The sequence below is a fragment of the Oreochromis niloticus genome, linkage group LG10 (genome assembly GCF_001858045.2).
Source record: "Oreochromis niloticus isolate F11D_XX linkage group LG10, O_niloticus_UMD_NMBU, whole genome shotgun sequence".
Taxonomy (NCBI): domain Eukaryota; kingdom Metazoa; phylum Chordata; class Actinopteri; order Cichliformes; family Cichlidae; genus Oreochromis; species Oreochromis niloticus.
In genome coordinates, this window is record NC_031975.2 from 6,166,474 (window position 1) to 6,193,818 (window position 27,345).

At 41.1% G+C, this 27,345-nt stretch overlaps 2 protein-coding genes and 1 long non-coding RNA gene across 12 annotated transcripts in view; 2 read left to right on the forward strand and 1 right to left on the reverse strand.

The window, feature by feature from the left end:
- The window catches only part of LOC106096598 (cytospin-B), a 72,686-nt gene extending 60,114 nt beyond the window's left edge, over positions 1–12,572 (forward strand). For 5 of the 6 annotated variants that reach the window (XR_002059554.2, XR_002059556.2, XR_002059557.2 and 2 more), the window contains 3 exons: positions 1,245–1,361; positions 4,791–4,850; positions 10,766–12,572. This is a non-coding gene — a long non-coding RNA (cytospin-B). Of the gene's footprint in view, positions 1–1,244; positions 1,362–4,790; positions 4,851–7,171; positions 7,342–10,765 lie in introns of all 6 variants that reach the window. The other variant, XR_002059559.2, reaches the window with a different exon arrangement.
- Positions 12,573–13,368: 796 nt separating this feature from the next.
- adora2b (adenosine A2b receptor) lies at positions 13,369–25,531 on the forward strand. The gene is made up of 3 exons (XM_003456141.5): positions 13,369–13,552; positions 13,710–14,185; positions 22,087–25,531. Exons 2-3 carry the CDS (start codon positions 13,863–13,865, stop codon positions 22,802–22,804), a joined length of 1,041 nt encoding a protein of 346 aa, XP_003456189.1. The 5' UTR covers positions 13,369–13,552; positions 13,710–13,862; the 3' UTR covers positions 22,805–25,531.
- The window catches only part of zswim7 (zinc finger, SWIM-type containing 7), a 28,838-nt gene continuing 15,575 nt past the window's right edge, over positions 14,083–27,345 (reverse strand). Inside the window, exons 5-7 of one of the 5 annotated variants that reach the window (XR_267336.4) lie at positions 26,212–26,328; positions 14,712–14,855; positions 14,083–14,220 (exon numbers count right to left, since the gene is read on the reverse strand). Coding sequence is in view for 4 of the 5 variants with exons in the window: in XM_003456163.5 (XP_003456211.1) it covers positions 26,218–26,328 (111 nt within the window). In the remaining variant the exon portion in view is untranslated. Of the gene's footprint in view, positions 14,221–14,246; positions 14,856–17,468; positions 19,813–23,806; positions 24,521–26,011; positions 26,329–27,345 lie in introns of those variants that run through there. The other 4 variants (XM_003456163.5, XM_019354373.2, XM_013264669.3 and 1 more) reach the window with 4 other exon arrangements.

A 27,345-nucleotide genomic window follows, 5' to 3' on the forward strand; every position in this document is an offset into this window, starting at 1 on the left:
TCACCACAAATATGATCCATCCAAATACATTATCCCATATGTAAATACTGCATCTACCTCTTTCCTATGACAGCTTCTTACTCCATGTCCACTTTTTTCTGTCATTTGTAATTATTTTTGCATTTCTGTCTTCGTACTCCAGTTTTAATATAAACTGACCCTAATGTTTCCTTTGGTGCCTCAATAGAAGTAGTAAATATGCTTGAGGTAAGACTTCTCAGATCACAGTGCCCTTTATAGTTCATTGTCCCACCCATTTTCCTAACCACCTAGCCACTCCGGGGGTGAGGTAGGGGTTTTGTAACCTCCTGTGAGAGGTGGGGGTACATCATGGACAGGTCGACAGTCCATCACAAGGATGCTTAATTGCTTCATACTTCATGACCAGATGCTGGAGAACTAATGACAGTCCCAGTATCCTTAGCTGTGCTTTCTATTACATACAACTAGAATATACTATGCTTTGTGAATCTAATAGCTCCTAGATTCATATTGTAGCTTTAATTCATTTTGCATGTTACCATGCTAAAACAAAATGAATGAATATCTGCGTTTAGGACTCTTAGATTATTTCCACCTTAACAGGATGAATCCAGATCAAAGCAGTGTAAATTTCCCCGGTTTCGTATAATATATGGGAGGAATCTAACACACGTACCCATGACTCACGAGGGCCTCCCTTGCTGTGAGCTCTGTTCCCAAAGCATATGAGAGGGATGAAACAGGAAGACTGTAAATATCTTATCTGTTATACAGAGACTCTGCACCCTCCAAACAATGGCCCAGAGGAAGTGTGTCCTCCGAGCTCCTCTCCTGTTATCATACTCTGAATATGCTGTATGCTCCGTGCACGAGGTGATGATGCTCTGAGAATCACATAAATAAAACCAAACAAACTGGACGTGCTGCTATGCATGTCCTTCACTCAGAGGAGATCAGAGATAGCATTGTTGTTTTAAAGTGATTCAAGAAAGAAGATATCTATGACTGGAAAGCCAACCAGTCATTAATGGACTCTGAAAGACGCAGAACAGCAGAAAATTTGATTAAATTTGAATTATTTTTCCTTTGATAATGGATTTCTTTTTCACCGCATGGTGATGTTGTCAAGAGGCTGTTAGTGCTTCTACCTGAATTATTAGCACTTTATGCTGATTGTCATTATTTTTATTGAAATTATGTTTCTCTAATTCATTTTTATAAATCTCTTTAACTTTTTTTTCTTTTTTTCCTTGTGCCTTCAGAATATCGATGTGACCAACTTCAGCAGCAGTTGGAGTGATGGCCTGGCTTTCTGTGCCCTATTGCACACATATCTGCCTGCCCACATCCCTTACCAGGAACTCATCAGTCAAGATAAGGTAGAAAAATACAGGAACACTGAGCACACATGCAATCACCTTACAAACACGTGCACACACACACACAGTGGCTCACCAGCAGTTTATCAGAACCGCCTAAACAACGAAACCCATTGGAAATGTATATATTGTATTTATAAGTTCTAAGTATTTATAAAACAGATGCAGATGTACATTATCAATTGCATTTATAGTACTGTGCAAAATCCCCAGTTTCTTCACGTTTTGCTTCCATCGAGCCAGACTTTCTTGTGATTTTTAAAGTGGCCTTGAACAATAGTGCTCTGGTCTTTTTCAAGGTCTTCTGAACCTTTTCTTTGGAAATTTTTGGACTGCTTTTTCATTCATATGTTCTGCTGTGCGTCCTTAAAAGTCAAGCACATAAGAAGAAACACCTGAAAGTCATGTCCTTAAGAATTAGAAAAAAAATCCACCAAAGATCTCACACAGGACCTGAGAGATGCTTCTGCCCCATTAGTTTGTCCATCAAATTAGACAAGAGCTGAACTGAGGCGACTGCTGTCGTGATTTGGCGCTATATAAATAAAATTGAATTGAATTGAATTGAACTAATGATTGAAATTTTAGGTTCAAACCAGGAGAGAGTTATAGCAATGAGTGTCTACAAGTGAGCAAATTAATGTATAAATGTAAATTTATTAGATTACTTCAATTTGTAAATTACGCTTTGCTGTTTTTTGACACTTTTAATCCTTAATGCCACATTTGGTTCTTTGTTTATCAGTCATGTTAACTCATGTTTGGAGCACTACTTACGCGAGGCTGAATTCACACTGTTCTCCGTGAGGAGCACTGACTGGTCATCAGCAGATGAGCTGATGTCAGGGCCCAGAACATGTAGAGCATGCTCTTTAAGCTCTTTTAACCTTGAAACAGCTTAAACAGTTCCTGCATATCTGTAAGGTACTTTGCAACCCACCTCCACCCTGGCACCTACATTCATATTATACCTGACTTGATATATCTGACTATCAGTGTCATATCTGTTGTCATTGATGCCTGCTCTCTTCTGTGATAGTTCCTCTTGCTGGTCTCCCACCAGTGGCTTTCCATGTGTGTTAAACAGAAGATCATATGGCCTGATATCACTCACTTCAGATCAAAAAAATCTTTTGACTGTTGTGGTCCTGACTAAAGTACCTTCTATTAGGTGGTCTATCGGGTAAAGTTGGTCTCTAATACTTTTAGTGTCACTGGAGTCTTCACGTTGTCAGATCTTTGTCTTCTCCATGCACCTTGGAAGTGGGTGAAGTTGTGCCAGAAAAAAAAATTGTTGCTAAAGTACGTTCTATGACATCATTGCTGTTTTGAAAGAATTGCAGTTTTTATTTTCCTCTTTTTTCCATTGCAAAATACATTCCAGGTTACTTCGCTATCCAAAGTTTGGACACGCTTGTCACTCCTAAATACGTGACCTGTCTAATTTAATATTTTTTATAGCAGAGAGAAATAAGATAAGCCTGGAAATATACTGATCTTGACTTATTTATATATTTATCTTTTATTGCCTGTTTTACTATTTTAGGAGCTGCTCCATTATTAATTTTTTTATATATGAAATGATTTAATATTGTCTTATATAGTATTCCAATGTTTAATGCAATCAGGGTCATTTTTTTTATTCTTAGGATGAATTCTCTCTCGCAGTGGTCACTGGGTCATAACCCATACGAGCTAATACACCCATATTTGAGCAAATTTCTGGTTTCATGTCAGTTTGTACCGGTACGCTGGAGTAAACTCACATGTAGAGAAAAGTGCATACTGTTAGAGGTTACTGCAGCACTCTGACTAAATGCTGAAAAAAACATTTCACCTACGTAAGATTAAGTTGACTGACATATATCTGTCTGTCTTCTCTGAATTCCAACTCAAATTCAGAGAAGCCGCTGGTATTTTTTGTTTTTTTTGTTTGATGAACTCACTCTGCCTACTTTCATCTTTTTATTTCTTCAGTTTTTCCCTTCTTTCTGTCTTAGGATGAATGTTCTCTCTGATTAAGGCTGCAGGGCAAAGTGCACGTTCAACCTCTTGTTGGCTTCTGACAACTCAGTCTCCAGAAGTGCGCATAAAGCTCCAACATCTTGTTTGAGAAGAATGTCAGCCATAAAAATGATCAGCCTCTGATGTGTTCATGTGAAAGATGCATGTTCACCAGGAGGACGATAACAGCCCTGTAATACTGTTGTAATGCTGTTTTGCAGGAGACATTTTTTCCATCATTAACTCGCATATTACCGACTTCCTGTACATATATGTTTAGGTTTTATAGCACTGCCACACTGTTCATTTTGCAGTAAGAGACAGCCTCAGTATGAATTATGAATGTAGCCATTTCTGTAGTCTAAGTGATTTGGAGCACTGAGTAGCCGTTATAGCTCAGTGCTGACGGCTCTGTAATGTAGACATGCAGGTGGTATATACGGTAGTGCTGCAAACAATATGGCTCCTCTCTGGGGACTGTGGGTCCTTCACCCCACCGCTACAAGATTAAAACAATAGACAAACACCTCCGACAAGGCCCGACACATCCTACGTGACAAATTAGTGATGCAGGCGTGCGTACACAGGGTTATGTCAGTGTGAAAGTGTAACATTAAGTTGACGACAGAAACATTGCACAACCCATCTCTCTGAATAATTCAATTGAGCTGCATTGCCTTTAATAACTCTTGGTGAGTGACTTTCCCCAAGGCCCAAACACCCACCTTCCTCCGAGTGTAATCTGTCCTCCCAGTATTCCCACTGCCTCCCTTCTTCACCCCTTTATCATACGGAATTTTTAAGAAAGATGACATTATAGGCGAACCTGTATTTTAGGTGAAGGTTTGCAGTTGCAGAACTAATTATTAAGAATTCATAATTTATCAATTCATCATCCCAGCTGTGATGATGCCTCAAGGCAGTTAATATGAAGGTTGGAGCGGTCACAAGAGTTTCTGTTCATGAGTCGGGGACCTGTGCCCTCGTACGAAGGAAGGAAAGAGGAAATTTCAACTCGAGTTAGGGAGTACGTTGATGAGTTTGACTTTCTATCAGCAGTGCTCACATGGAGGGGTTACTTTGTTCTTTACACTTATCATGTGCTTTCTGTAGAGATGTAATTATACAAACACAAACAGTTTTGTGTTACAGGCTTCAAGGGGATCTAAATTGGATTTCCAGACAGCTCTCAACCAGTATGGCTTTAAACTTATCAGATAAACATGAGTGAATATGGAGCTGACACAAACAAGCAGAGGCTTATGTAGGCTTCAAATGGTCTCTTGGGAGATTGTATGGTTTATTATGGTATTTGTGAGCTTATTGTTTCTGATTCTTCCTCCGTGTGTGGTGTTGCAGTATGACCAAGATGTTCATATTTTCAATGTTTCCTGATATGAGCGTTTGTTTGTTTTTTTTCTTCAGGTCCGGAATCTGACTCTAGCTTTCCAGGCAGCTGAGAGCATTGGCATCAAACCCTCCCTGGTGAGTTAAACCACACCAGACCTCACACAAACACAAACACACTTGGAAAACACAGACCTTTTGATTAGACAAACTGGAAACAGTCCACTTTGATTTGCTAAACTTTTAAGATATGAAACTTCAGAACAGAGATTGGCCCAGAAGTGTGTTCCAATACTCTTCCTTGGAAATAATCTTTTCTTATATGGGGAAAACAAATCGTTATCGGCTCTTTTGCTCCACTGAAATATTTAGACTTTGTGAAAAAATCGCCCTTCAGTGTTTGCCAAGTTATAAACAAAGCTGCTCGTATTTATTTTAAGGAACGCGGGACTATCAGCTTCTGGTAACAAATCTAGTATAAATTGTTCAAAAACAGATACTTCAACATTTTGACAGATTTGTATGTCTGTATAATAAATATGAAACTAAAGCCGTTTTAGCTTGCTCAGAAAGTTGGATTAACATCCACTGTTCGAGCTGATGTTATTGTAGTTATACATTTTTTTTAAATGTAGTTTTTTTTTAAAATTTATTTGTTAATTTTTTGGCCCTTAGTGTAGCCCTTAGGTTTGAAACTGGGGACCTATCTGGGACATACCTTGCCTCTCATCCTGTGACAGCTAGGTCAGGCTTCAGTAACCCCATGACCTTAAGCTGGATAAGCAGTGAAGAAAACAAATGGCTGGAATTTTTGCTTAGTTTGAGTTGGATACCAAAGTGTGTTTTGTTCTTTCAGCAGTAGAAGGATAGTGGCAGAGTGGTTAGCACTCATATCTCACAGCAACAAGGTCCTGGGTTTAAATTAACTGGAGACTTCATGATCTCTGCACTGGCATCCTGGCCACAGTACAGTACATTAACTTTACTGCCATTACATGACATGTAAGTGCCTGAATTATGTATTGGTATCAAATATTCCAAAACAGAACAAAACTGTAGTATCCATGGATACTGAAAAATGGATGCTGGACCTCTATATTTGGCTTCCAGACTTTGGGTGTTTTTTATGGGTCCACTGTGGAGGGCTGTTGCCTGAGAAGGTTGCGTACTTGGTCTACAAACAATGTTTAGAGGGGTGGTACGTGTCAAAGGAACTTCCACATGAAGGTTAGCAGCCAAGGTTGCACTGCAGCTAGATGATAGATGTTAGTTGTTACCTGTCAGTGCTGTTAGTGTTGTGGTTGATTGGTAAAGATAGACTGAACACTTTCAGTTATGAAACAAAGTGGTGACGTGAATGCCAAAATCATCAGTTTCCTGCTCTCTGCTGCCTGTCATTATATAGGAAATACTGAGTGGTTTGTCAAAGGAGTGATCACACACACATTTTAACAGCAAATGTGTTGAACTATTCTTTTAAGAACATTTTAGGCTTCTCTAAATTAATCGAAATTAATAACAAGACAAGAAACAGTATAAGTTAAAACTAAGAAAGAAATCGTGGTTTGTATTTTTTTGATTGAGAAATAATATGACTCATAAACTATTGCTTATCTTTCTCAGAATATCGACTACAATGGTTTGACTAAATTTTGGTTGCTGCAGGAAAGTGTGTGGCATCTCTTTGCTTACGTAGCCTTAACCACACTAATGCCTACACAGTGGGTTTGCTTTTTCAGTTTAGTTCTTATTGTTTAAAACAACTTAGTTTTCAGTAGTATTCCAAGCCACCCCTGCCATCCGTCATGGCCCAAAGACATGCACGTCAGGTGGATTGGTGCCTCTAAACTGGCCCTAGGTTTAGAGTCACCATCAGCTGTGAATGTGAGCGTGAATAGTTGCCTGTCTCTCTTAAGGAGCATTGACCTTTGACCTAAACTAACAGTGGCCATGAACACAACAGCCTGACTGCACCAGGACAACATAGCTCATTGCTACAACCCTATTTCAAAAAATGCTGTAACGCTGTGTAAAATCTAAATAAAATGATGTATCAAATTGCCCATCTGCTGGCCTCCGCTATTTCCAGATGTTTACAGTCTGTTGATGATAGAAAAGGAGATTATGTCAGTGAGAAACATGGCCCTATTTCATGTTTCACGTTTTTTGAAGTGTGTTGCTGCCATCAACTTCAAAATTACCTTATTTTTTTCTTAGCGGTACATTTTCTTTATTTAAACTGTTGATATATTTTCTGTGTTCTATTGTGAATAAAATGTGTCTTTTACTACAAGAATTGTTATTGCCTTCTGTTTTTGTTACATTTTAAACAGAAACCCAACTTTTTTGGAGTTGGGGGTTATATAAACTTCACCCCAATTCTGCCCTAACTGTCTAGTCTGAGCTTTGAATAACACAAAATTAGTATCATTCATTCTGTCATGTCCTCCCTTCCTTAGATCCTTCTCCATCTGAGAGTGGATTTATCAGACACTGATCCCGCCCCGCAGCTGGACCTTTAACCTGCAAAAACACTGTGATAGAAACTGCACAGAAACACTTTGTGTGTTTGGTGTTATTTCCAGAACCTACTGAGAAGTTGCACTTTAAATTAGCTACCAGAGAAAAGGTACAACTTTCATGCTCACACCCAGTCTAAAGCAATGCCAGGCTGCAGCACATGAAAAATGAAATCTCTTGGTATTATTTATTAAACTGAGATTTATCATATGCGAGTACTCATTAAAGTGGAGGAACGCCATTCCTGATATTTTTTAAGCCCAGGCTAAACCCGTCTGGTTTTTCCCAATAAAGTTTGTTGCAAGAAAAAGCGGAGACTGCCTAACTTGTCTCTTCTCTTTCCTGTGGTTATATTTTCTCTATTTCAGGTGTTTGTAGGTAAGTTTAGCTAGCTATAGCAGACCTCATCTGCAACCATTTCTGTAAGGCAGACAAATATGTATCGTGGTCCCACCATCTATTTGTTAATCATAAACAGTGCAGGGTTGAGAGGGCATGTCACCAGTTCTGTGTCCATTTTGTAAGAAACAAAAGTAGAAGTAGTATACATATAAATGAATAACGTGATCAACTGATCACCTTCAGGGTACTACAGGTCACCCAGGGTGGCCTTAACAGCAGCCATTGTGATGGAAAATAGAAGGTAAACACAGGTGTTAGTCACAATACAGAACCTTTAATGAATGACATTCCTAATGCCAGCGTTTATCTAATATTTCATATCACTGTGGCTGCTGTAAAATAATAATGTCTATGCAGGCCAACATTGGGCTTCTGTAGGGGTCCCTTTAGGATGTGTGCTTGGGACATTGTAAGACATTGTAAGAACAAGAACACTGCAAGGTGATTGATATCACTTGCTTTACCTGTGGTTTTAATCTTGTGGCTGACTGATGCAGACTGAACACTTTCAGTTATAAGACAAAGTGATGCTGTGAATAGGAAATACTGTGTGGGTAGCTGAGGCATTAATTGGGAGGTTTGTTTGAGGTATTAAAGTATTAAACTACTACTTTAATGAACATTTTTAACCTTGATTACTCTGTAAGCTTGCAAATGATTAATTTGGGAAAAAACCTCCTTTGTCACTGTGTACGGTAATGTCAATACTTCTCACAAACTCGGCTAATCTTTTTCATCTGGTTGGTTAGATAAACCTCGGGCCTTGCAAAATGGGGAAAAAAAAATCATAACCCAGTTTTGACTAAGATGTTCTGTCTAAAGTTTGTTTTCTGCAATGGACATGAGTGACGTCTTTTTTTTTTTTTGTTCCCTACGCAGGCTTACCCACACGAAAGCACAGACAGAGGCAAAACAACAGCACGGTTTTAGAAATCATCCTTACAAAATGACCAAAACCGATCAATCTTTGAAGAGAGCGACTTCTCTCTGACTATATTTTGGGATAAATCAAATATTTTAGTTGTGAGTGTTACTATCACATGTAAAGACTAACTCACTCCACTGGTCATAGACCCAAGTTATTCCTAAACACACACACCCACACAATCGCTAAGGTGTGTACAGTTTGTGTGCTTTCGGGCTTTTTGCCATGTTTTTTCCTTCATGCGTGTACGGTACTCTAAACACAAACATCATCAGCAGTAAGTGTGTTGACACTAAAGAATTTTATGCTAACCAGGTCAAGTTTAATTCCTTCCAGACAAAAAATGAGTGGCTTTGCTGAAGTAATCAGCCGTTTGGCAGCCTGTCGGAATAAGCTTTACCAGAACTACTTGAATTCTGATGTAAACACACACCAACAGAGTATCTAACACATGCGTGATAAAGTTAATGTGAGTTTCCTATTCCACATCTGCACATAATGTTTTATTAGTCTCTTTGCACGTGTGATGAGATCTTCCTGAGTTTGAGGAAAGAAAAAGGAAAAAAATTCTCTCAGACATAATACAAACCCAGCCCAGCAGCTCATTGGTTCCAAGAGCTGGACCTCAGTAATGAAGTGAATTGGGCATAAATGGAGCACTGAGGCTAAAGTTCACATTACTTTGTCTAATCAGTCTCCGCTACATGCTTGTGGTTCTAAGCTTGGATACAGAAAAGTTATTCCCATGTCCGTCAGTTGAAAACACTATAAACAAATAAATAGCTGCATCCTATCTGGTAGTCTCTGCTGACGTTTTTTTCAGTGTTAATTAATCCTTTATAAACAGCCCAGGAGGATGTTTCTCATCCTGCCATCAGGAGGCTGAGACATCACGAAGCTTCTCTGTAAATCTGAGGTAAGGGGAGCGGCTCGATGTGGAGTCATGTGAAAGCCTTGTTCGCTGTTTGAGTCACCGGTGTCTCCGAGCAGCTGACTGCTGACAGCTGCTCGGAGACTCATTACGCTGTAGATTTATATTTCGTGAACTGCCCTCAAAATGATCCGATTTTCCACCACGTCCATCTTCAGATTTCATTAACATTACTGGGGAAATGCATACAGTAACTCAATAATGAAGTCAAATATCCTCTACAGCCAACCTGATAAACATGACTTAAACCAGTGTTCTCAGTTTTCATTTTCTTTTTCAGTTTTCACCGTCGCAAACAGAAAAAAATGAAACTAAACAAGGACACTTGTCACAGACACTCTGCTCTGTCTGCTCTCAGTCTCTCTTGAGATATCACACTTAAACACTAAAAGCTCCAAGATATGAGTTTTGTAATAAAATGAGGATTGCTGCAATTCAATTCAGTTCTATTTACATAGTGCCAAAAATACACCAAAAATAGTCACCTCGAGGGGCTTTATATTGTAAGGTAAAAATCCTACAATGATACAGGGAAAACCCCAACAATCATACCACCCCCTATGAGCAAGCACTTGGTGACAGTGGGAAGGGAAAACTCCCTTTTAATATGAAGAAACCTCCAACCAGGACCAGGCTTAGGGAGGGTCACCCATCTGCCACGACCAGTTGGGGGTTTAGGGAGAGAGGATGAAAAACACATTATGGAAGAGAGTCAGAGATTAATAATAACTAATGATTAAATGTAGAGTGGTGTATAAAACACATAGTGAGTGGAAAAAGTGAGTGAAGAAGAAACACTCATCATGGGAAGTCCCACAGCAGCCTAGGCCTTTTGCAGCATTAGTAAGGGAGGGTTCAGGGTCACCTGATCCAGCCCTAACTATATGCTTTATCAAAAAGAAAAAGTGTTAAGTCTAATTTTAAAAGTAGAGAGGGTGCCTGTTTACTAAATTCAAACTGGGAGCTGGTTCTACACAACAGGGCTGAAGGCTCTGCCTCCCATTCTACTTTTAAATATCCCGTCAGTACTCTCACTGCAGCCTCTTGGATCAACTGAAGACTTTTCAGGAAGCACTTATATTTATGTGACTGACATTTAGATTTCATAGAAATAATTACCACCCATTAAATACACTTTAATGCTGACATGTGGACAAATACAAACTTTTCTTATAAAAAATTATGTCTGCTTGGCCTGTTGAAAATGAAACGTCATCCCTTAACTACACAACTTCCAAACTCCTGTTCATTCACACCTATCTCTGTCCCAAACAGGACATTAAGGAGTTGATGAAGACCGACAGGCCAGACTGGCAGAGTGTCATGCAGTACGTCTCCCAGATCTACAAGTACTTTGAGACCTGATGGGTATGGAGGAGGAGCTGGAGCCTGATGGTTTTTCTGTCCCATCTTGTGAGCCCTACATTCTCTTTTGAGACCGGCCTGATGATGCCACGTTACCCCTGCTCCTGCTCGACACTGGAAACGTGACAGAGGAATTCTGTTATTTAAAGCTGCCGAATCCACAGTCGCTGCTCACGTGTTCAGACAGAGACTGGAGTCACTTTTCAGAGGCTTTCAGCATCAACCAAGCATTTGATCCACAGACACACTGATTATGCTGAAAGACACTATTGAAGCTATGTAGCAGTTGACAACACAGTTTACAGAGACTTGACAAGTGATCTAATTACTTTTCTTCCCTCTGTACAAAAATCAATGCATCATTAATGTTTGTTCATTTTTCAGATGCTGGCTGCCTCTCACCATTAGGTACAAGGTGTTTTTTGTTTTTTAGTAATACTGGCTGCCAGGAGACAACTGCCCAGTTTTAGAGAACTACAAAGTCTGGACTAAGTGGCTGTAGGGGTGGTGGCAGATCATGGCTTGTTATGTTTGGATATTTGTTTTTTTGCATTTGGTTTTGCTTTTTTCCATGCCCTGGTTTCTTTTCTTTTTATTCCCTAGTGTAAGCTTAGTGTTAAAAGCTTCTTTGTTAGGGTTAGGAAAAATTGTAGTTTGGGTTCAGATGTTCTCCTTCAAAAACGTAACATTGAAAAATGATGAGTATGGGGTAGTAGCTGTGTCTTTTTGACGCTATAACCGGGTGCATCGAGCCCTGTTGCCAAAGGGACACCTTGCATAACTGTAACAAAGGTTTTGACGTTTGACAGAACGGGCCTATCCAACAGCCCTGCAACGTGAGAGCTCGTCACTAACTCAGCGAAAAAGTAGATGATTTTTTTCTTTCCTTTCTTACACTTATGCTAATTGCTAATTATCAGCGTTGTTTGTGTGCCAACTGACCTTTAAAAAAAAAAAGTGCCAAATTTTCACAGCCAATGCTCTGCTCATATGAGGACCATCTATGCATGATTTAAGTGTGACCTTTCTGCCTGGGTGCACAGCGTGACGTCTCCTTTCTGTCAACATAGTGTTACGAGCAAACCCGTCTAAAACCGGCTTTTGGTAAACTGGCTGAAATGTCGCTCACGCCTTATTCCGAGTGTTTTTAAAGAGCTGGGCTTTTCTTTGAGCCAAGCTTTGTGGTGCATAAAGCATTTTCAACTGTTAAGTGTGGGTTTTTCCTTACAGAATGGACAAACAATAGCTGTAATGAAGTAACACTTAAAGAGTTCCTGAATAGTTTTCTAAAAAAAAAAAGTTTTATGAATACAGATTGATCTCTATTTGCTTTGTGTACAGTATTAAGCACTGCCTGACTTGAACCATCATGCTGTGTCCTCCTTCGCACTCTTAATGCTTTCCATCAAAATCCTCTGAACTATGGTTACTGCAACTGTTTGCAACAGGTCTGTATCTGTATTCTGCATGCTGAAGTACAAAAGAGAGAAAAGACTTTTCTTCTAAGAGCTGAGGACATAACACTTTCTCTCTGGTATATAGGCAAGCCTCTGTTTGCAGATGTCCTAATGTTTTAACAGGTCAAATTGTTATTTATTTAGCAGACACACATACTGCAGAGTGAGAACGTGGACAGATACAGTATGCAGCAGTTTTCTATTCTTACATGTCTGGTGGATATTGCTTAATAAAGGAATTTCAAGATTTTTTTTTTTAATCATTGTCAAGTTCAAGTTCTTTTTTTTTTTCAGTAAAGCCTCCGTTTTAGTGAACCAGCCTTCACCCTGCGTTTTAAATGCGCTCCTGTGACTGCTGTGTTGCTATAAAGGTTTTAACTGCTTCCCCACGGCGCACATTACAGTTTGTGCCAGAGCCCACTTACATCAGGGTAAGTGGGAACTATCGGGAGGCCTTCCCTGCTTTCGACAACACGCCTTTTCTACATTAAAATATTTCTGTGGGAGTCGTTTCCCATGAAGTATGGGGCTATTTAAATTGTCTGAATGCAGTAACTGATCGTTGTAACCCAGCTGTACATCCTTCCTCTAAGTAATCTTTCCCCACAGCTGTCCCTGTGTGCATCCAAAAGGTAATCCTGACCTTAAGAGGATTACGCACCGATCAATAACAGACTCGACTATGAAAGAGGGAAAACTTCTGTCTCCCCTCTGCATATAAACTATGACTTCATCGTACGTAAAGAAAATGAGCAACTCTAGTTCTGAGTTTGATTTCTGTGCTGTCCTCGAACGCACTGATTGGAAACAGATGCGCGCTCGTGCCATGCACGTAGGCAACCAAAAGCGATGTTTCCGCTAAACGTAACGCACGTGCAGCCCATCACTGAACGCGATTTAATTGGCGCGTAATTACGCACGACGGATGCTCCGGTTTGATCCCACTTTCATAACTGTAACTGCACGCGAGTGTGCGTGCGTGCGAGCTAGCGCGCGTTTGAGGCGTGGCTTTCAGTGACACAGAGCACAACACAGACCCCCCCCCACCACCACACACACACACACACACACTCCTCCCTCCCCCCTTTTCTTGCGTTTCTCACTCTTGAAAACTGCCATTGGGTAGGAAGTTGGGTGACACTCCGTCTGCGATACAAATCTTCAGATGCCGCTTAAACGCTCTGCAGATCGCCCGATGTTGGTGTGATAACAACCAGAGACGATGAAAAGGTTAATTAAGGTGGGTAAAAAAATGTTAATTGTGTTGACTTTTTTTAATGCATGCAACAGGCAGGAGGTTTAACGCGGTATTAAACAGCTATTATAGGTTTGTCAACTTTGCAGTGAGGCTAAGTTCCTGATGTGTGGAGAAAAAAGTAATCCTTTCTTTTCCACAGATGGCTGATTTTGCAGTTCACACGTGTGGAATATTTTTGGATTACAGCAGAAAGACTTGTTTTCTCCCCTGGGACTAGAATCGGTGTTGTGGGTGACCGTCTCCTCTGCCAACAGCCTGCAGCTTTCAGTCCTTTTTTCCACACTTTGCTGAGATGATTACGTTCTTTTACATCGTGATTGAAGTAGTGATCGCTGTTCTTTCCGTTTTCGGCAACGTACTGGTGTGCTGGGCTGTTGCGATCAACACCACTCTGAAGAACGCCACCAACTATTTTCTGGTGTCTCTGGCTGTGGCTGATATTCTTGTCGGTTGCCTCGCCATCCCCTTTGCCATAACCATCAGCATCGGCATACCCCTGGACTTTTATGGATGTCTCTTTCTTGCCTGTTTTGTCCTGGTGCTCACTCAGAGCTCCATCTTTAGTCTTCTGGCTATTGCAATTGATAGATATCTAGCCGTCAAAATCCCTCTGAGGTGAGTGTTCATTTTGTCTCTGATGTCAGATTAATCTAAAAAGAAAGAAAGAGAAAGTTTTTACAGCTGGGATCCCTGCCTGAACAAATCAGTGTGAAGACACTGAAACATCAGACCAGAATAATGATTCATTAAGGCTTTATTTACTTTTAAGTTCTTCAGGCAGTATTTCCTAACAGGAATGGTACATGTGTTTAATGCGCCCTGGAAGTTTGATATTTTATTCACATACTTGCTTTCGTTCTCCCATATCTTCATAAAAGAGCTCAAAGTAAGTGCCCTCAACTATACCATGTAGAAAAAGAGAAGCAAAGATCAGTATCAGTTCAGTGACCTTGTGATTCAGTTTCTTGCTGAGCTCATTGCCCCGTGTAAGAATAGCTTGGTTAAAACCTAAGTATGGAATGATAATCGGGGAGCAGGCTGCGTGCGTTTCCATCTGAAGCCCCGCAGCTCGTGAAAAATGCAAAGATCAGTCATGCAAATGTATGACGTGACACATCAGGCGAAGCTGTGAGATCAATACCTGCCAGAGTGTGTCACTTCTCCTGAACCTCATGGCAAGGCCGCTAAGCTCCACAGCGCAGCCCCTGAAAGTGCCTGCAGTCCACCTGAGGAAACGCAGAGACGAGCTGCCAGCAGGGACAGAGCGCTGCTGCCTGACATTTCTCTGAATAGAAAAAAAGCAAAAAAACCAAACAAACAAGCTTTATTATCAGATGGGGATTGTCTCTGTGCCGGTGGTGGTGTTCTTGGCGTTTCACCTTGTTAGTGAGTTGGACAACACGCAGTGTAGTGACTGTTGTGAGAAGTGGATGTTGTTTTGGGGGGGGGGTGTTTTTGCTGTGAGGCTGTGTGACTGAGATGTGCTGTCATTTCCATTATACTCAGATGTTGGCAAGAAAGGACAGTTTGACACTAGTCTGGGATGAAAGTTGTCTGCCACTAACCTCGTGAAACCCCCTTTTGTGCTTCTATTTTCACCCTACAGATGGAAAATGGCATTCATCATCTTTTACGTCCTCATAGAGAAATAGGACTTTGACTGCCTTTGAACTTCCAGCAGCTCCATACGTTCCCTGTGAACAGTGCTCTCCATGACTTTCATTGATTGAGCTTGCACTGAAATCCCAGGGTCCATCTGCCCATACTGTACATACTGTACTTTTGACAATAAGATCAGTGTGTGTTTGCCAAGCTCACATTATCCATACACTTGTGTGTGAGTTTGGTCAGTCTGACAGCCCCTGAGGACAAAATTCTAACTCAGATGAAAGTGTTTTTGCAGATGTTTTTTTTGGAAGTGAAAGGTCAGCAGCAGATGTTTTAAGCCCCATGAGATAACAGCACACCCACTCAACGCCCGCCTCAAGCCCCAGGCTTCCCTGTTTGTGATTATAAGAAAAAGACCCTCTGGCTATTTTGTCCCTCTGTCCTGTAGGAGGTTTCAAATTTGGGAAAAAAAAAAAGAACTTTATGCACATCATTGAGCTCAAACTATGATCCCCACCCAAGGCAGCAGGACAGCCCCTGCTGTGGTCTGTGAATGCAAGCCTCCTCTCGCCTGTGGCTGCTGATTTTAAACAGATCATGCTTCATAAAGTTAATGGAGCGTTCTTTGTCTTGGTTCCAGCGCATGTGTATGTTTACTGGGTGTGGCACAGTGGTGTTGTTGTAAATCCAGCTTTAGTTATGTTACAAATGATGAAAAATGCATGGCTGCATTAGGTGCTGAAGAACCAGGAAAGGCTCTTTTGATGGGTGGAGTTCAAACAGCTGATCCATATTTATGGATTGTACTCATGGAGAATGATGGGAAAACAGGCTGTAGATGGAAAAAATGCTTAAAGACGCATACATTCAAAGAGGGATGGATCACTCTCTGAATTTAACGAGGGATGAGTTATGCACAACAAATGCAAGTGAGTCAGTGAGTCCTGAAATGGATCAACTATAGAGTCTGGAGAAACCGTCAACACTGGTTGAATTGCAGAAAGATTCTCAGACTATGGTTTGAAGAAGAGTGTGTCTCAGTCTGGTTTAAGACTATTGTGGCATCTGTGGCTCATCTCAAACTATCAAAATCTGATGTTTATCTCGCCACAAGAGTGACAGCACTTACGCACAAGGACAGATTAGTGCAACATGAACAACATTTGGTAAATACACATATTAGAGTTGGGTGAGAAGCTGGATACCACGCTGGTGTCTGTGTGCTGAAACTGCAGCTGGGAGAAAGTGGAAGCGAACTGGCTCAGTCCCAAAGCAACAAAACCTGCCCGCCAGCACCTCTGAAGCAAAGTAATTAACCTGCTAGGTCTCATTTGTTTAATCTGTGTGAAACAGGGAAATACAACACGTGGCTCAAGCTGTACACTTAACTCACAGATATGAGTGTTGTCAGCTTATTCTCTAAGGGAATACCGTTAATTACCAAAATGTTCCCCTGCGCTTTTAGCAATGTTTCAATCTTTTTTTGGTGACTCACCAAATAGTATCTGCACTTTACCGTTTCATGGGTGTGAAATAAAGGCACCCCAACATAAAAGGTCATGTTTCAAAAAATAGACAGAGGGAAGTATCGCTTTAGTTGTGAGTCAGTAAGGTGCAGGAAATACAGTGCTGAGTCAATCTTCCCAATGAAGCTTTACAGAGAGGCTACATCTGTGGGATAACGATTGAGCGATTATGTCTTTATTGGGGTGAAAACTCTATACAGATTCAAATCTGTTTACCTTAATCTGCTGGGTATGCAATGGAGATGCTCTGTACGCACCATTCGTCATGCAAATGCCGCATAGCCCTGTTTGCATGTATGGTGACAATCTGACTGAAGTTTAAAAATCTCCTGTTTTCTGTTGTGAACAGCCCACCTGTTAGATTGTATTTGAAGCTGGGCTACAGACACAGCCATACATCTAGCTGGATGTTGTTAGTGTTTAGACTGTGTGTGTGTGTGTGTGTGTGTGTGTGTGTGTGTGTGTGTAGGTTTGTGTAGTCTGGTATAGGTCAGTGGCCCCAGGGCGGAAGCACATTGACAGGGAGGAGAGGAGAGATGTATGGAAAATGGGCCGGGGAGTGTGTGTGTGTGGGCAGGGGGAAGCAGAACAGAGATAGATGCCACCGTGCTGTCGTCATGCCAAAGCTAATCCATTCAGCCAGTCGCTGCTTCCACACAAAGAAAGAGAGAGTGGGAAGTGATGTCCAGGAGATGGACCCTCTGGGAAATGGACCCTGTCCTGCCTGCTGTACTTTGCGATTAACACTCGGAGGGAGCAGAGGATGGAGAGGAACATGGGAGAGTGGTGGTGGAAGTGAGAGTAGGAGTACAGGTCATCGTACGCTCTGAAGCGCTCTTTGGCCAGAATGCTGTATTATTCATGGACCTTGGGGCACCCGCTCATCACTCTGCAGGGAGTCCAGGACGCAGGCAGTGCTGCTGCACCATTGATGAATAACTTATTGTTCAGACTGGAGCCCGAGCGTTAGTGAGGCTGCTGTAGGTTCAGAAGGAAAAAAAAATCTGATGTTCTTTATAACTACATAGTATGCTACAAAATAAATAGGGCAACTGTCAATTAACTTTCCAGCACCAAACTTTTTAGCAGTGGTGAAGAAAAGGCCACACCATTGTCTGCTCAGCTACATGTGCAGGAGAGAGTTCTGAGGCTTGTGGGAATATCAGCTGACCATTAGCCAACCAGTAGTTGTAGATGACTAAGAAGTATTAGGACTTTTTTTTGCTCCAAACACCCACTGTTAGGTAGACTGAACTAATGATTAAGAAAGTGTGTGGTTACATTAACATGACTTTAATTTTACTAGCAAACTCCCTAAGGGAAGCCGCATGTATTGCACGCTGAGCACACTTCCTAATCATGTCTATCTTTACAGCCTGTGGTCAGATGGCACCGCTTTTATTTTTACAGTTTTACAGTGGTGCGGAAGTCTTGAGTCAACCTTTATTTCTTTACATTTTGGAGGGGAAATGGTTACAGGGATTTACCAAACTGTGCAAACCTACACGGAAATACAGAATAAATGTCAAAAACAGAGTTTGTACAATTCCAACGAGCCTGAAAGTCTATATTTGATATGATCAGCTTTATCCTTTAACACAGCCTGAACTCTCTTAGTTGGCTCCACCCTGTCAAGATGACTTCACACTGCTTCAATAACATTGAGGTTCGGGCTCTGGGGAGCCCAATCCATAACTGATGGCGCTCCTCTGTGTGTTTTTCCACTGCCCACAACGGAGAGAGCTTCACTTTTTAGCTGATAACTCTTTGGGAATCACCTTGTCGGTGCAAAAATACTATTTTATGCAAGCCAAATACTTGAAAAAGAAATTGGAACAAATTATTTTTGCGACAGGTTGTTAGTGACAAAGTGCCTGAAGGCACAATTTATATTTGCTTCCTTACTAAGTGCCTTTAGTAAGGAGTAAGTGCCTTTTTTATTCTTCTAAAAGGTCAATGTTGAGCAACGTAACAAACAAAAACAACTAAATAAACATTCCTCAGGACTCAACTGAAAATGAATGAAAAAGCTGCCAGTGTCCAAAGGAAAACTTGAAAAAAGTTTGGTTGGAAGCAAACTATAAATAATTGAGGGGTGTTTCAGGATTTTTGCACAGTACTCTGAATCCCATAAAGAGGCCAGGGTGATCATGGAAGACACATAATTAAGTCCACAATTTGTAAAGGCTTGCTTTACATAGCCAGTGGGCCATGCAAACAGTGGTGAGAAACAAAAAACACAAAGCATGTTAGTAACCGTTTTTGCCACCACGTACCACAATATCAGCCTCAGTGCTCTTTGGCAACAGTTCTCCAATTCTCTGGACGTTTACAGGAGGGATGAATGCAGTTCCTCCAAAAGATAAGCCCTCCTTTGGTGCTCGGATGGTGGTGGTGAAGGAGAGCGCTGTCTCATGTGTAGTCCTAAATGTCCTACAGGCATTTAATTCCCATAAAATCTAATGACTTTGAAGACCCCAGCGTATGACTAACATCAGACTATGCAGTGACCCCCCATGCCCTATGGATACAACAGACCACTCCCATCAGGGTAGAAACCTTGCATCACAGGGTAAAGGTGATTACTCAGAACAACTTCATATTGATTTGCAGTGACCCTACCCCTCTGAAGGGACTAGCAGACCTAAACCACACCCCCACAGTAAAGCGAAGACAAACGATCCCCTCACCATACAGACAGGGATGCATTGTTTCGATCTAAAATATCACTCCTCTGTAGATTTTGCTTCTCTCCTGTCCATTTTGGCCTTGAAGAGATCTCTTTTTAAAGCACTGGACTATTGCTGAGCTGCAGTTAAGTACTAAGACACTTACTCTGTAACTGTCTGTTGATGATGACATCCTGAACTGGCAAATGTGAAAGCTCGTATTTGCTTCAGATGACCTGTGAGAACAATGTGAGTGATGGGGCCAGACACTAGATGAACGTGTCCCCCCTGAAACAACACGACAGTTTCCTCAATTTGTCTCCCTCGCTGGCTATTTGTGGCCCTTTGTTAGTGCGTGTTAGCATCTGCACGGACCTTCCTTTCACCCTTGGCTGCTTACAGTGTGTCTGGTTGTTTCAGGCATCCAGGATGTGAGAGCCTAATGGGATGTGAGGACAGTGAAAAGCAGAGCAGAAAAGGTGGTGGTCAGCTCAGGAGGCCGCAGACATCACTGTGTTCAGGAAATGGGACAGAAAAAAAAAGGGAGAATGAAGAGAACTGGGAACTTTGCAGGGGATTAACACCTGAACCATGTTCAGTAGTTTATTTGGAATGTATAAGCTGAATGAAGCATAAGTGAATTTGCAGCTAGGGTGTAGTTGCCATTTGTCAGGCATCTTGTGTGCACACTACTCAGACAGAACCCTCAATTACACCAGTGAGAGCACTCCTGAAGCAGACTACTTCCTGTTGTGCTTCACATGTGAGAAAGGACAACTTTAAGCAGCTTCCCGGCCCAATTTTCCCCACACTGTCCACAGACAGTCCATGTGCGGCAACAGCATGGTTAACAGATCATTTCTCACATGCACAATCTGATTTATCAATAATATCGGCAAATGGCTTACTAATAATAAAGATTGTTTATTTTTAAAAAGGGCTTATTAGTCATTGACTAATGATTAGCTCATTATTAGCTAATGGCTTAAGAATGACCTTTAACTTCTATCATACAGGGCATTGCAGAAAAAAGTCACATTTTAAGTTATGATGTATTGTGGTCACATGGATTTTCTGTGACACCCCCAGCTCGGGCAGGCGTCTGTGTTTGTGTGTTTGTGTGTGTGTGTGTGTGTGTGTGTGTGTGTGTGAGGGGAAGGGGGGTTGTCAGTATGTGTGTGAGTCATTACCACACGCTCGCTTGAATCACTTTGAGGAAACAGCAAATTGTGCTTCAAGCGCATTTCACATGATGGGGACAAAAACGGGACGACAAGGGAGTGACTCAACCGCGCGTCTGTGATACACGGCCTCACACACCTGCAGTTATTCATTTCATATCCACAAGCCACGAAGACGGTTGTATGAGAAACACACATTATCTTGTTGTCAGCTCAAGACTGATTTAAATAATAATAAAATCAGCACCATTTCAAACCTCTGTCACTTTAGTGGTCTGCTGGTGCAGCCTGTGAAAAAGCATCCGAGCGCAAACACATGAGCAGGCTTACGTTTAGTTTCGGTTGTGTACTCGTGGAATTAATTTAAGCACAGCTGTGTGTGAGAAGCACTCAGAGATAGCAGCAGACTCAATGCTTTCACTCTGAAGCCGACAATGTGCTCCTGACCAACGCTCAGCGCAACGCAACACGCCGCAGTTACGCTGCGCTTCTGTACAACACAGAGGATATGGAAAGGCTCTGTTTATCTTTTTTTGTCTTGTTTACAGTGGTGTAATTTTAGAGTAGAATCTGAGCTGTGGTTTCCACTGGTCACACACCATCACTGCAAATTCAAATAGGATGACCGGATGTACTGGGATTAGAAAGGTCCTCGTCACAATATACAAAATAAATTAAAAAAAAAAACCCATTATGCATTTATGTAAGTGGTCTCAAATTCACTTGTAATGCATCTGTGGTAATAATAATCTACTACTATAGAATAAATACTAAGTTGGAAACCATTCTACTGCATTGATGAGTTCTTGTAGGGAATTGATTTTGAATTGGTTTTAATCACCACTAATCATCACTGCCTGAAGTAAACCAAAAATCTGTGTACACACACACACACACACACACACACACACGTATAAATAAATAAATATTAGAGCTTTATACAAAACCAACACTGAAAACCAGTAAAGCTTAAGCTGGTTTTCTTTTACATTTTTGCTTGTATGCATGTTTAAACCTTTTATTTTGTTGGTGTGGTTGTACATTGTGGATTTCCACTGCAAGTAAGACAAAAGTTTACTATTCTCTACCAATTTTTCCCATTTGTTGTGTCCCAATTCTTCTTGAGGATGCATAATTTTAAGTCTTCTTAAATAAACAAGACCAACAATAAGCAGCTAGTTTGTTAATATTGTTAAGAACACTATATATGAGGTGTGTGTTTGTGCAAGTAATCCCTGTGAACGAAAAGCTCTTATTTCAGATTGCTCTAAGCACTTGACTTTTATGTCAGTAAGACTGTATATTGCTAATACGGTCGCCTTAAATAACCAGCTCTGGTGGTGAGCATCTACCAAACCTCAGCTGGCAAGTGAAGGGATCCAGCTGTGGCTGAACTGGGGGGTTGTAATAAGATAAATACAGATTGTTTTTAACTGTGAATCACACAAATCTGCAGTAAAAGAATAATAATGTCCCTTTTAAGTGTGATATTTATGCAAAACCTCAGTAGTAACCTCTGCTGTTTTGTCCAGGTACAAGGAGCTGATGACGGGTAAAACTGCCAGAGAGATCATTGCTATTTTATGGATTCTCTCCTTTATTATTGGCCTCATCCCATTCTTTGGATGGAACTTGAAGTCTAAGAAATGTAACAGCTCTGAGACAAGCAGCACTATGAACGCTAGCATCACAGCAGCGCCGAGTGCCATGGGGGACTTGCCACGGAGCTGCAAGCTCACGTGCTTGTTTGAGAGCGTGGTAGACATGCATTACATGGTGTACTTTAATTTCTTTGTCTGCGTGCTGCTGCCACTGCTCATCATGCTGGGCATCTACCTGAAGATATTCAACGTGGCCAGAAAGCAGCTGAGGCAGATCGAGCTGAAGTGCGTGGGCAACGGCGACAGCCAAAATCATGGGTTGCTGCAGAAGGAAATCAGAGCTGCCAAATCCCTCTCCATCATCGTGGGACTGTTTGCCATTTGCTGGCTGCCTGTCCACATCCTTAACTGTGTCACGCTGTTTTACCAGAAGCTACAGCTGGAGGTTGTCATGTACGTGGCCATCATTCTGTCTCACGCCAACTCTGCAGTAAACCCCATCATCTACGCTTACCGAATCAGGGACTTTAGGGTCACATTCCGCAAGATCCTGAGCCCCTTTACATGCAAAAAGGAGAAGTCCCTCAGCTCCAATGGCAGCAAACGCAACAAAGACCAAATCAACATGACCATCGACCCTCTGCTATAGGGAACCGTACAGAACGAGTATTATCTGTGTCAACTGTTGTTTTAGTCTTGATTTTCCCAGAGTTTTCTAATGTTTACAGAACAATGGTATGATGTGTGAAGATGTCAAACGCGCCTTGAATGTGGACATTTATTTATCAACAGTGCAAAGTATCAGGGGTCAAGCAATGACATGTTTCATAGCAAGTCTTACAAATCTTTTCTATTGTGAAGGATACGTATATGTATATACATATACATATATGTGAAGATGTTAAAGCTAACTAGATTTGTTGGACTGTGAATGGGATCCAAACTAAAAAAAAAAAAAATTACTGCTTATCTTGAATCCAACATAATGTTACAACTGCAAACACTCCTCTTTACTGCCATTATATTTTATATTGTCAACATTTAGTGCCAGAGTTTAACTTATTTATTACAAAAAAACAAAACAAAAACATCTTTGAGAATGTAAAGACAAAACAACAAAAACAACTTTGTGTGGCTACATCTGTACTTGTGGACCTAAAAGGTACAGTAGCAGTCTATGTCCGTGGTTACTTTTGGCTTGTGAACCTTTAAAAGTTGAACTCACACTCTTGCTTATCACACCTTAGTATGCAGACAGATTGTTTTTATAGTTTTTATTTAATTATAGGAGGAGCTAAAAAACTTTCATATCAATTCAAAATTAGAGTCAGATAACAAATATAACACCTGTATGTAGCAGAAATGTTCTCAATGTTGTCTGCTGCTTTACAACTCAACTAAGTGCCAGTGTTTGCAGGTGTTCGCGTGCATGCGTGCGTGCGTGCGTGCGTGCGTGCAAGCAGAAGAGCTCAGCAGGGATGAGATGGAAGAAAAATGCACTTTTCTGCTTTGTCGAAGTTATGGTTACTGGTTTTTTTTTTGTTTTTTTGTTTTTTAAAAACAGGGAGAAATGGAGAAATTAAAACAAAATTTTTTTTCTTCCACATGAATCACGTTTCATAGCTACAGGGGTTTTTTGGGTAGGGGGGTGGGGGGGGGGGGCAAATTTAGCTAGACTCCAGTGGCTATGATACTGAGTAAGCACTTTCTGGCTCCTACAAGTAGTAGTTAGGGGACCACTTGGAATTACCAGGATTTCTGCATTGATTACTTGTGGGGTTTAGTTTCTGTAGTCAAAGTGAAAATTCCAGATGAACACACTGAGGTTACTAATGTCCATAGACCCTTGGCCCATAAGTGTTATTGGATACCCAAGTGGTCTGGTGTTTGATATCCATTATCATTCTTACTCAATGTTTTTTTGCTACAGTGACACATGAAGAAATGTTTTAGAAACTTTGATTTGGTGTTACTCCCAGTTTCTTCATTTTTTTCTGCAGGGAAGAGACGAGCAACACTTTGGAATTTCCTGTGCATATCTGTGAGACTTTTTTTGATTGAAAATCCACAAAAAAGAGATTCAAAGTCCTATAACCCACACCCTCTCATCTCCTTAACTGGAGAACCTTTGTCTTCAAGTAACTTTTGGAGTAGTTGTGAGCACAGAAGTGCAGTTAGGTTTTCCGCCCTGGCACTGTGAGCGATTACTCTGTTCTGTTGAAAGTACAGCCATTTCTCTGTAACCACTTTATTCAGATTCTGTGCATCTATATTTGTGACTTAGATAAAGATCAGACCATATTTCATGGAGAATCGATGTAGAAATCCTTGTAATTCCAAAGGATTCACCAACTTTGTCTTGCAGCTGCAGAAAAATAGCACAATTTGATTTGAGGCAGACCCATTAATATGATGCAGATCGGCACAACACACGTGTGGTTGTGCTCCGCATGATTTACATTTTCAAATGCTCAGGAAGAGGAAAAACTGATTGCACCCTTCATGGAAACATTGCATCTGTACAAAGCTGCTTTCTATTGAGCCACATGATGACATACTGTAGATACTGTAGCAGACCTGAAAGCCAAGTCAAACTTGATTCTTCAGATCATTGCAATTTGATTTATTATTCTGTATCCAAGCACTTAAAGGCATAAAGCATCACTGCTTTGATTTATTTGGGAATAAATGAATGTGACTCGTCTCAGGAGTACAGCTGACAACGCCCTCCACCACATAGACAGTCTCAGCTGGAATCCCGAGGCCCTGTTAGTGAAGCCGGTCATCAAGACTGCACCGACATTAGCTTTTTAATTTAAGTAAACATGGCCATTTTAACTGAGCTCTCAAACCAATGACCGAGTCTAACTGAAGTCAAAAAAAAGAAAAAAGGATGGGGTAACACTAGAGAAATAATGTGTTACACACTCTCAGTGGTGCTCATAGTGCAGCAAACCTCACAGAAGTGTTGCTGTAACTTTCAAAGCTCAGCATATGCAAGAGCATGTAAGATTATCCAGAGCACAGCGGTTTTGTGAAAATGTGCAGGTGTTTTGGTCAACAGAGACCCATCACTACACAAATGAGAGCTTTGCACTGACATTTCTGATCATTTCCTGTTAGCTGTGCTTCACTGGTGGCGTCGAACCACGTTGTGTTGGTGTTAAAACAAGTGCAGCGTCTGCCTCCAGTGCTTCATTATCTCCCCCACTTCATTTGCTTTTGTGTGCAGTGATCCACCTCTGACTAAATTCAAGGGCTAAAATACAGGAGTGTGCAGCATTTAGTACATTCCAATGGAGACATCTACACTGTAAATGCACTGTAACGTTGTATTACCATCTATGTTGACTGATGTGTTAAAAAAAAAAAAAAAGTACTGTAGGTGTTCAGCTTTTCTCAGCCAGCTATCGATGTCAAACTATTGCCTTCTTTTTCCAATTTCAACAGTAAGTCGAAATAAGTTGACTGAATTCAACATTCCTGCCTTTCATTCCGAAGTACCTGTCTGTCAGTGTGCTCTAGAGTTGCTACTAATCAGGAAAAACTTCCTCTGTGGTCAAGCTGATGTTCAAGTTTTCCAGAGGCCATTCTTTGGTTTCTCCAACAAAACTGCAAACTGATATTGCTATTTAACATGATAAAATCTGTATGTATGGTGAACTATTTTGTTAATAAAGGCAATGTTTATATTGTTAAACGCCAGCTTTTTTTTTTCCTGAGGTTAAAATTGCAAACCTTGTGACAGTCTAAATTTCCCACACTGGAAAGCTTCTTAAGTGCTTTCAGTATGAAGATGCTGCCTCATGAACTGACAGTTGCAGATAAAAGGAGACAGAATATAGAGCAGTCCATATTCAGTGAACAGATGTTATTTCCTTGAAAACAGATTAAGAGCTCTTCCAAAAGAAAAGATGAATAGAACAACATCTGTGGTCTTTCAGAGAGACATAACAGTGTTCCCTGCTCTGTGTCCTGAATGTCACTACACTGGCTTCTATCCAGGATGCTCGGCACTCCGGCGCATGCCTCTGCAGGCCAGGTGTGTCGATCTACCTGCAGTCACGGGTCCATCGTCCCACTGAGCAGCAGGGACATCTGCTGATCAGATACGATTTCCTGCTGAGTCGCAGCCATGGCCCGACTCAGGTACACAGCCAGGATATGTTTGCACTGAAAGAAAAGATCGCAGACACCGATTCATTAGATTAACAGCAGAGCCGGTGTGATTAATGAGACGGATATGAAGCTGTAATGACATGCCAGTAATTTAAATTCAAACATCTCATGTAAACACCAGACTAGAAAAGAGCAGCTTGGCTCTAAACTGTTGGAAATATTCCACTGACTTATTGTATAACACACATTAGTCACTAACTTATATAAGAAAGAATATTTATATCTAATTAAAAATGTTCATATACATGGAGAGCAGTTATGATAAAGAGGGTTTTGTTTGTGTGTGGATGTTTGTGTACAAAATAAGCAGTAATTCCAGTAGCCTAATGTTTGCTGGATAATAAGAAGCTCTGCAGCTCTCAGGATCGGTGAGCATGTGTCAGTGAACGTGTTCATTAGCCCCTCTTATTATCAGTATAAGTGACTCATTGATTTGTTTTCCTCTTCAGCCTACTGCATGCACTGTACATCAGCTTCAGCTGCACATTAGCCTGTCTGTGGATTTTTTCCATCCTTTTCCTTAAAAAAGGAGGTTAAAAATGACCTCTAATTCTCAATCTGCAAAAGCAGAGAAGTTATTTGGTAGCCTCTCCTGTGAACCGTTTACTAGCACATGGCTATGGCAGGTGAGCTCCTTTATATGTCCACTGACCTATACTTGTCAGAGCAGTACTACCTCATCTGTCTTCTTGTGGTCATGCTGGAATCTGCAGAGCACGGGAATGAATGAAGTGGCTGTAGTGAGGCAGGACTACACCCTGCATGCATCTCATTTTTGACTTTGGGATTGTGAGAGTTCTTTAAAATGTCATCCACCATTTTGCTTCCACGTTTGGACTGACACAAACTCATTGAGTTTGATGAGCATTTGCAGTTTTTCATGAGGAAAGATATCAATGGCACTGACGTGCTCATGAGGAGTCTCTATGGTCTGTTACAGCTCTCTGTTTCTCACAACAATTTTAGCAGCGTCCTCCAGGGAATGGCCTAATGTTTAGAGGACGAGCGAAG